This window comes from Cannabis sativa, chromosome 5 (assembly GCF_029168945.1).
Source record: "Cannabis sativa cultivar Pink pepper isolate KNU-18-1 chromosome 5, ASM2916894v1, whole genome shotgun sequence".
NCBI lineage: Eukaryota > Viridiplantae > Streptophyta > Magnoliopsida > Rosales > Cannabaceae > Cannabis > Cannabis sativa.
The window spans coordinates 9,984,302-9,995,234 of record NC_083605.1 but is presented as its reverse complement, the minus strand read 5'-3'; the positions used below and the strand labels follow the sequence as shown (position 1 = coordinate 9,995,234).

Sequence of the window (10,933 nt, the reverse complement as noted above, 5' to 3'; positions counted from 1 at the left end):
ATTGGTTATCACATGTATAAGAAAAAACAGTCGCGTGTGCAACAAAATATTTGAATCTTATTTTTAGTATTATAAACTATATGAAATTTTGTGAAAATTTAGAGGTTGTCCTAAATAACTACAATGTAATGATGATGTAAAAAATTAGACTAAAAAACTCTTTTGTATGCTGAAATTAATAAACTATTTGTTTCATTCTACAACCATATATTCTTTAGCTTAACATTAGTGCATGAAATTCAAACTAAACATTTATGTTCTAGTATTGCCTATGGACTTTGATCACTTAAAACTTGCGGCCAAATCGTAGTCTTAAGTGGTGTTAAAAAATGACATTTTCTAATTAATTAAATTTTTGCAAAGTATTTTTATACTAAAATGTTACTTTGCAAAAATCATTAATAGAATAGTAGTTTTCAAAATTACATTGTAAATCTTAATATTACTCATACTTTTATAATGGTAAGATTCTTCAATGGAGCACGTGTGAAAATATCAAATTTGACAAATGATAATAATTGTGTCAAAATTTATACAATAATAAATATAATTTTTTTTAATTGTAATTTTATCATGAAGCATTAATGATAAATTTTAATACACAATTTTATTACAATATTATCATTAATAATTATTTTAAAATATTTAATTATTAACGATCAATATTTTTAGTATTTTTATTTAAAGTTTTACACGGTAAATGTTGAGCCAAGAATATTTATTTATTTATTATGTTGAAATTAACAATATTTCTAAATCTAGTATTAAAATAATTTTATCTATCAATTTCTTTTTAGTAAGATTATATATCACTAATTATTTTTTTAATATTATTTTCATATAATCACATTTAAGAAACTTTTCTCAAATAAAGATTTGAACTTAAATGAATATATTTAATATTTTTTGCCATAAATCTTAAAATATAATACTTGGTTTTTATTTTATTTTTTTTTTTTAAAAAAAATCTAAATTTTAATTATACTTGGTATCAAAGTTTTTTTTTTTTGAGCCACTTGGTATCAAAGTTATTATAAGTGTACTTAGTTATATGTATGAATTATAATATATGTATAATACACATATTTTTTCAATATCAAAAGGACTTTTATATATAATTGGCAACACAAGAAAGTGGTTAGTGTAGTGTAATTTAAAAAGCTTGACTTCAAGGTGTGTGAGAGTAAAAATAAAAGCAATGTGTGAGGGTAAGGACAAAAGAAATAGACTTGTAATATATATTAAATTTGTGAGGGTAAATTGGTCATCAATTATCATTTATATATAATTGGCAACACAAGAAAGTGATTAGTGTAGTCTAATTTAAAAAGCTTGACTTCAACGTCTCTGAGGGTAAAAACAAAAGCAATGTGTGAGGGTAAGGACAAAAGAAATAGACTTGTAATATATATTAAATTTGTGAGGGCAAATCGGTCATCAATTATCACATCAATAAGCCATATTTATAATAGTAAGATATATATATTTTTTTAAAACAAAAGATCAATTTTTATAGTTGATGTGGAAAATTTTATTAAATTGAGTGGTTTTTAAAGAATTTTTTATTTTTTTTCCTTACATTTTTCTTTTGTTATTAAAATTCTATTTTCAAACATAGGGTTAATATTTTTGCACCATAAATAAGTTTTTTTTCTTTGAAAGTGCACCACAAATAAATTGATGTCTCTTTTAGAAATACTATTGCTACTATTTATCAAAATTTTCAAAAACCAATTATAACAAAATATTAAGATAAAGAAAGTAAAATTAAAAAGAAAATAAAATAAGATTTTTACGTGATTAGGACATTAATGAGTCTTAGTTCACAAGTCATTATTATTGGCTCTTGGCTATGAAGTTTATAATGTATTTTCTGATTACCAACTAAATGATTTTAAAACCCTTTACATGAAGATATAGTGTCATATTTATAGGCATATTTGGTTAATGGGACAGATTGATCCGAGGCGCTTGTAGGGTTTTGTGTGATGAAGGCTCACTAATGGGGAAAATCATGTCATTTTCACTGAATTATTGAGACTATTAGATTTAAAGACTTTTGTTTAATTTCATTCAATTTTGTTAATGTGGTGATTGTCCATATATTAAGTTGGGGATATTGGCGGCTAAACCACCTGAACTTTGCGTTTTGTAACACTTAACCACAAAAACTAAAATTTTGGCGGCAAAACCTACTGAACACCCATTCCGTTTTACTCTGTACCCCTCCATCCAAAAATTACAGTTAAATACTATAGTGGACTGTCCACGTGTACACACTTGTACACGTGGTAAATTTTTAGTGGTCCACGTAATATTAATTTTAAAATATTTTAAAAATAATTTAAAAATTCAAAAAAAAAAAAATTATAAAAATAATTTTTTTTTTGTTTTTTTTTCTCTTTATCTTTCTTCTTGTCAACACCACCACTACCCCTCCCTAATGATGAAAAACACCATCTGAGCTTTTCCTTCATCCACAAGCGGGTATTCGTTTTCGCCACGAATTAAATCGATGAATTGGTCGAAATTTGAGTCGGCAATGAAATCGTGTAGCTCCAAGTCGACGTTTATGTTGTCAAAGTCGGATTGGACCTCGACAGTCGGGAAAGAGCTTGATCCGAATATTTTTAGCTCCGGTCAATTTCTGCACTGTCCTAGCGATCTGAGCCAAGTGTTGAGATTCAAGCTTCACCACCGCACTAACCACCGCCAATTCAGTCTCTGTCATTCCATTATAAACTCTCTCGAACTCCTTAGTCACATCGTTAATCAGATCGATTCTCTTCGAAACGATTAAAATATTGAGGAAATTCGCCATGTGAGGAAGGAGATTCATCGATTCAGCTTACTCGTCAATCATTTTTCGCTTCTTCTCTTCTTCGATCGTTGGATTCATGAAGAAACTGAACACCGAAGGGTCCGAGAACACCTTATCGATCTTCTCAACGTCGGCATTGGTGGCTTTGAGTGTGTTGTTCGACTTGGCTAAGTCGGCTAAAGCCACGACGTAGCTTGAAGCTGCTGAAGCTGACATTCTAGCTCTGGTGTTGCGGTGGAGGATTGGGAAGCTGCGTGTGAGGGAGAAGGAGAGGGTTTTGGGGAAGGTTGTGGCGATGGAGGTGATTGGTGGAGGGAGTTTTGAGCGGAATGAGATTGGGGTTTGCTGTAGTGCCGGCATTGATGAGTTTGAGTTTGGTGTTTGGTGTTTGGATTCGTACGAGAAGAAAGAGAAAGCGAAAGAGAATAAAAAAGAAAAAAAAAAGATTTTTTTATTTTTATAAATTGTTTTTTTTTAATTTTTAAATTATTTTTAAAATATTTTAAAATTAATATTACGTGGACCACTAAAAATTTGCCACGTGTACAAGTGTGTACACGAGGACAGTCCACCGTGACATTTAACTGTGATTTTTGGATGGAGGGGTACAGAGCAAAACGAAATGGGAGTTTAGTAGGTTTTGTTGCCAAAATTTTGGTTTTTGTGGTTAAATGTTACAAAACGTAAAATTCAGGTGGTTTAGCCGCCAATATCCCTATTAAGTTGTGTCCCCGAACTTTGATATCTACAAAATTATATCACCGAACTTTAACATATACTAAATTATGTTCCCTAAATTTTCATCGTCAGACTTTTTTTAGTAAAATTGAACAAAAGTACTTAATCTAACAATCTCAATAGTTCGAGAGAAATTTTTAACGACTTAAAAAGTTCAAGAGGCATAATTTGGTACATGTCAAAATTTAAGATTAAAAATCTAAATTAACTTTTTGTTTTTTAATTTATATTTTATTAGTAGAATTTTATAATTTATGATTTCTTTATTGGTTTTAGAAGATTTTATAATTAAAAAAAATTACAATTATCTTACCAAAAAAAAAGATTCTACAATTATCTTATAAACAAAATTCTATAATTATGATTCTTTTTTCCTAAAAGAAAAAAATTGAAGTCATCTAAATTTAAAATGGGCAACCTTTCAAAAAAAAAAAAAAACTAAATGGGTAAGTTACCTTTTTATAGAGAGAGAAATTTAAGACACGTTAGGAAAAATATATATAAGAGTATAACTATTGGAAGTCGTTTTAGTGAATATAAAAAAAAAATAAAGAAAGTGTAGGAAAAAGATGTGGAGAACAAAAGAATTGATCAATTTTTATATTTGATATGGAAAATTTTATTAAATTGAGTGATTTTTAAAGATTTTTTTTTTCTTTTTTTCTTACATTTTTTTTTGTTATCAAAATCCAACTTTGAAACATAGAGTTAACGTTTTTCACTACAAATAAGTTTTTTTTTCTTAAAGCACACCCCAATAAGTTGATGTCTCTTTTTTTGTTTTGAAAATAGTTGATGTCTCTTTTAAAATTAATAGGTTTACAAAAAATTGTGAGTCTCAAACCTCTTATCTCCTTGCGGGATTTGTGCAATCTTCTGAAAACTAGGAGAACATTAAAAACATCACGAAAAATAGGCATTGTAATTATAAGTATAAAATCAAAGAGAAATTAGTTAAAAATCGGGAAAACATACATATAAACACAAAATATAGTGTAACCAGAGATAACAAGACCTTGCAAATGTGTCAAATAAACTTACTTGGGCAGAATCAGGCAGCCTGATCAAATATCACATTTAAGAGAGACAAGTCAAAATAATCACCATTTAAAAGGAGAAAACTACTACATGTATTATGATATAACAAGTAAAACTTAACCTAACAAATATTTGACTTATAATGATGTCCAACTGCCATGACATAGTCCCAACTGTAATAGTGAAAATGCAAACTAATCATTATAAAGTGATTTTCTTGATGATTTCACTTATGCATATGTTATAGTGAGATTTCTCTCACCTAGAAACTCGAGACTAGACTCTTATTTAGAGGACACGTGTACTCAGTTTTTCCAATGAAAGCTGAGACGTCTGTAAGAGACTCCTCGAAGTTTAAACCTCCCCCAAGATAAAGTCAGCAAAATACTACGAGTGTGACCCAAGTCTGATCGCATAACCATAACTTGTATTTTGCGGGGGAGGAGAATGGATCTAACTCGCATATACCAGGATATATGCGAGTATCCTCTCCATATTCCTGCAAAGCATAAAGATTGATTCTTTACAATGCGAGTTGGTCCCGATGGCCCAACATCCTTGATAAGCCGATATAGACTCGCATGTCTAGGTTCTGTCAGCTCATCATGCGATGTCCACAAAGGCGACTACATAAGAACGCAGACATCCTAAACGTAATTAAGTGTTAGGCCCGCGAGTTTAACATTAGAATATGAACAGTCAACTCGCATGTTAAAAGGGTGCATACGCTGCTGAGTTTAGTAACTGCTATTCATTTATTGATGTTAACGTTATTTAGTTTAGTTATTATAATTCAATGTGTAAACGGATTGACAATGAATGCAATCTTTGTATAATCAATTGGACACCTGCTTTGTATATAAAGGGGTGATCCACCGTGAAATGAGACCTACGAAACTCTTGCTACAGTGGACTAAGCAGACTGTGATCTGACAGAACCACTATAATCCTCTGTCTTATTGTTGTTTCCATTTTTCTGTTAAGCATTTCATATTCCCAATTCGAGTACTCGCCGTTCTAGGTTAAATACTTGCAATTGTTCTTCAAACGATTTTCTTCTTGTCATTAATAATATTACATACATTTGGTGTTGCGAATTTTACTCGACAACATTTGGCGCCGTCTGTGGGAACGAGAATTAAAGTTTCATTCAATTCAAGTAAGAAAATCATCATGGCTGGAAACCAAACAAATGGAGGTGCTAACAACGAGTCCATCAACATCAGAATGATGAACGTGCCATTATCTGGAGCTAGGACACCGCCTGTGGATGTCGTTAATGGCGGAGTAGGGAGAGGTAATATTAGACCTCTCAATCTATTCCCTGAAACAGCTGGCCCTCAAGTCGGGGAAATGTCCACACCACCAGCAACAATGCACTTTCCGCCTGTCACTCCGGCGGTGGTATCTGAGGGAATCGTCCAACTCACCACCGACCAATATACTACGATTCAAGATCAACTACGCGCACTGCAGGCCGAAGTGGATGGGCAGAATAGGGCCCGACGCCCCCTCGAGCCCCTACTACTCGCATAGATAACCCTCAGGTAACAAACTCTAGACGTCATAATAATCGTGTTTGCAGGGAACGAAGAACCAATCCTGAAGGTCTGGACTTAAACCAGCCAACCTCGAGAGACCAATCTTCGAGGTATCCTAACCAAGAAGCATAGGTTGAAGAAGACTCTGAGCGATGTAATCCTCGCAGCCGGCCATCAAGAGACAATGACGCAGAATCCGCCTCTTCATTCTCGCATGGTCGTACGCCTAGCAGATACACAAGGTCCGGTTCTATGGAGACGCAACAGGGAGGACGATATCAAGTCCATAGGGGCGATCTGCGTGATCACCTCAACGCAGTTTTCAGAGCGCGTTCCTGTGCCCCTCGCGACGAGGAAACACCCCGTGATCCCCCCGTGGGCGATCAAGGTGTAAACACTCGCATTAACTCGCCTAATGCACCACCAGCGACTACTGGAGTTAATATCCCAGCAAACCTCGCCGCAGTAGTCACGACTCCTGCAGTCGCAGCAGTCTCGACTCCTGTAGCTGGAGGAATTGACCAAAGCATGCTTTTGCAAGCTTTGAAAATGCTCGAGCAGCAGAGAAAGCCCACATACAAGCTGCATGGGACCTCTTCTTTTACTGCGGAAGTGCGACAGGCTCAACTTCCCAAGGGATTTCGACTGTCTGAATCCCTCAAATATAAAGGTACCACTAATCCCATAGATTGTTTAGAAAAGTTTAACACTATAATGGAAGTGGATCAGGTACCTCAGCTCGCGAAATGTCGCATTCTTGCGGCAACGCTGGAGGAAAACGCCCACGATTGGTTCACCCAATCGCCTGAGGCCTCAATGTCGACATGGGAAACATTTGTCAATTTATTCCTCACACATTTTCAGGCCACGATGACTTATAGGCCTCCCTATACAACTCTGGCCAACATCAAACAAGAACCCGGTGAGTCTTTACAAGACTATTTTAAACGATTAAATGTGGAAGTAACAAAAGTCGAGAAGGCTCCCGAGTCTTCGCTTGTTTGTATGTTAATAACAGGTGTCTTGCTAATAACTGATTTTTGGAAGGAATTACAAGCTCGAAGACCAGAATCGCTTGTCGAGTTCTTCGCTATGGCTGAACCTCATAAGAGAATTGAGAATTCTCTAGCAGAGTTGGAAAAAGGCAAGGACAAGCGTAAGTCGCCAGTACTGCGATCGCGATCTCGCAGTCCTCGAGGGAAGAATTCCAGAGGTCGAAGTCCGAGAAGACGCAGCCCACAGAGACAGCGAAGCTCGAAGTTGGCCAAATCTCCTCCAAAGAAGGAGTCTTCGCCGAAAAGGAAATGTGGACCACGCTTCGTGAACTATACCGAACTCGCGGTTCCACGAGACCATATCTACGCGATTGAGGAAAGGAACGGAGTCTTCAAGAAGCCGCCCCCGATCAGGGGAAACCGTGACAAGAGAGACCCCAAGAAATTCTGTTAGTACCATAAAGATATTGGTCACACTACTCTTGAATGTTGGGTCTTGCAGGATGAAATCGAAGAGCTGATTCGAAGAGGAAAGTTCGACAAATACAAAAAGAAGGAAGAAGGTCATCCCCGAGCGGATGACAAAGAAGAAAGCCAGAACGCGAGTGGTTTGAGAACACCTCGCAATATATTAACAATCATTGGAGGGCCCCATATCGCAGGAGACTCCCGCAAATCTCAAGAGCGATATGCCAAGGAAGCTAAAGAGAAGCCACTCACCAATGTAAACAATCTCGGTGAATGGCTAGAGAAATTATTCAAAAGAGCATGCAACAACATCACGTTTATGGAGAGTGATGCGAGATGGGTCCATCACCCGCATTCCGACGCACTAGTCATTGTCGGCAATATTGGCGGAGACAATGTCCACCGTATACTCGTGGACAACGGAAGTTCAGCGAATCTCTTGAATTTCCAAGCCTTTAAACAAATGGGGTTGCATGAGAAGGACCTACGACCTGTAACGTCGAGTATATACGGTTTTACCAGTGATGTCATCGCACTGAAAGGGATGATTAAACTCCCGATTACCTTGGGAACCGCCCCAGTAACAGCCAAGTCAATGGCTGACTTTGCAGTAATCGACCAGTATTCGACATACAATGCTGTGATTGGTCGACCAATCTTGAAGGAGATGAAGATCGTAACATCCATCTATCATCTCACAATGAAGTTCCCTACTCCCGCTGGAGTAGGCTCTGTGCGAGGAATCCAATCAGACTCGCGAGAATGCTACAATGCAGCAGTCAAGCTCGCGGAAAAGAAGTCAATAAATGTCATCTATTTATTAGAGGCACCACCTCCTCGCCAGGAGGTCTTTAGAATCGAAGAGGTGCCACACGTAGATGGACCGGATCTAGATCCGAGGATCCTCGATCATGCCGCAGCGGCCCAAGTCACGGAAGACACTATCGAGGTACCTATAGACCCCGTAGATAATAGTAAAGTTTTAAAAATTGGTTCTAAATTGACTTTCCAACAGCGAGAACAACTAACGATTTTTCTCAAACAAAATCTTGATGTTTTTGCTTGGAAACATTCAAATATGGTCGGAATATCTCCGCAGGTCATGTGTCATCGCTTGAACATTGACCCCGAAGTGCGAGGTGTCCGAGAAAAGCGCCGCAAGATGGACCCCGCAAGGTACCAAGCGCTAAAAGAAGAAGTCGACCGCCTCCTAGCCTGCGGCTTTATACGGGAGTCGTTTTACCCCAACTGGTTAGCGAATCCCGTACTCGTGCCCAAGCCTAACGGCTCATGGCGCACGTGCGTTGACTTTACAGATTTAAATAAAGCCTATCCCAAAGACAGCTTCCCCCTTCCTAGCATTGACCAACTTGTTGATGCCACTGCAGGTCACGAACTTCTTAGCTTTATGGACGCATACTCGGGATATAATCAAATCCCGATGTATGAACCAGACCAGGAGCATACCTCGTTCATTACTGATCGAGGTCTATATTGTTATAAAGTAATGCCTTTTGGTTTGATAAACGCAGGTGCGACATATCAACGACTTGTAAATATGATGTTCGCAGATCTTATCGGGAACACCATGGAACTATATGTTGACGATATGCTCGTAAAATCTCAACATGCGAAGGACCATGTCACCCATTTACAGGCAATGTTTGAAATACTGCGACGATATAAAATGCGACTAAACCCTTTAAAGTGCGTTTTTGGAGTTGGCTCCGGGAAATTCCTCGGATTCATGGTTAATCAACGGGGAATAGAGGCAAACCCCGCGAAGATCAGGGCGTTGGTGGAGATGCCATCGCCAACTAAGCCAAAAGAAGTCCAAAGCCTCACAGGTAAAGTCGCGGCTCTAAATCGCTTTATATCGCGATCTTCTGACAAATGAAAAGAGTTTTTTCAGATTTTAAAAGGCAATAAGAAGTTCCAGTGGACCGAAAATGCGAGGAGGCTTTTCAAGCCTTAAAAACACATTTGGGGCAACCCCCAATCCTATCAAAGCCCATGACCGGCGAAGTCCTATCCATTTATTTAGCAGTGTCAGAATATGCGATTAGTTCGGTACTAATACGCGAAGATCAAGGACAACAATACCCAGTGTACTATGTCAGTAAACGCTTACTGGATGCTGAGACGCGCTATCCTCAAATGGCAAAATTGGCCTTCGCCCTGGTAATATCGTCGAGAAAATTGAGACCTTATTTCCAGGCTCACAATATTGAAGTTTTAACGAACTACCCTTTGAGGCAAGTCTTAGCAAAACCAGAGACGTCAGGGAGGTCGTTGAAATGGGCAATGGAGTTAAGCGAGTTCGACATCAGGTATAAACCGAGGACTGCGATCAAGGGACAATCCTTGGCAGACTTTATCCTCGAGTTCCCAAGCACCGAAGTGGAACTCATAGACGACAAGGTTGACACTGCTACGCCCAATGGAGAAGCATGGGCGTTGTACGTCGATGGAGCTTCAAATAGCAAATGTTCTGGTGGCGGAATCTTACTAATCAGTCCCAACAATTTTATGGTACACGCTGATTTACATTTTGAATTTTCTGCATCTAACAATGAAGCCGAGTATGAGGCTTTAATCGCAGGGTTGAAGCTTGCTCTCGAGATGAAAATCGAGTATGTACAGGCTTTCAGAAATTCCCAAATCGTAGTGTGCCAGGTGAATGGAGAATATCTGGCCAGAGGCGGCAGGTTGGTTAAGTATTTAGCCATTGTATGCGAACTGATGCAAAAATTCAAGAAAGTAGTCGTGTCTCGACTACCGCGTGCTCGCAATTCACACGCAGACGCATTGGCCCGTTTGGCCTCGACTAGAGAAGCCGAATTGCTCGATGTAATTCCGGTGGATGTATTGGCTCACCCAACGATAAATCAAGAAGCGATCATGGAAATAGATACCGCTCAAGAAGTCACCTGGATGACTCCAATAGTCGCGTATCTAGAAAAGGGTACCTTACCTGATGACAAGATGGAAGCAAGAAAGCTGCGACAGCGAGCTGCCCGATATGTCATATATGATGGAAGGTTATATTGCAGAAGTTTTAGTCAGCCGTTACTCAAGTGTATCGACGGGGAAGACTGCGACTATATACTACGTGAGATACATGGGGGTATTTGGGGCAATCATACAGGAGGTAATTCCCTTGCTCTAAAAATCATGCGACAAGGGTATTACTGGCCTACCTTGCGACAAGATGCTTTCACTTTTGCAAAGAAATGCGACAAATGTCAGCAAATAGCCACATATGTCCATCAACCTCCGAGCAACTTGCATTCCATCACAAGTCCTTGGCCCTTCGCAGTGTGGGGGATCGA

General features: G+C 38.0%; 1 protein-coding gene across 1 annotated transcript; it reads right to left on the bottom strand.

Annotated features, from left to right (window-relative positions):
* Nucleotides 1-2,620: 2,620 nt before the first annotated feature.
* Nucleotides 2,621-3,206, bottom strand: LOC133038544 (ATP synthase subunit delta, chloroplastic-like). The gene has a single exon (XM_061116708.1). It carries the CDS (start codon nucleotides 3,179-3,181, stop codon nucleotides 2,849-2,851), a length of 333 nt encoding a protein of 110 aa, XP_060972691.1. The 5' UTR covers nucleotides 3,182-3,206; the 3' UTR covers nucleotides 2,621-2,848.
* Nucleotides 3,207-10,933: the final 7,727 nt, after the last annotated feature.

What these genes read in the sequence shown, in the direction of transcription:
- LOC133038544 (XM_061116708.1), bottom strand. Translation starts at nt 3,181, where the DNA reads ATGCCGGCACTACAGCAAACCCCAATCTCATTCCGCTCAAAACTCCCT.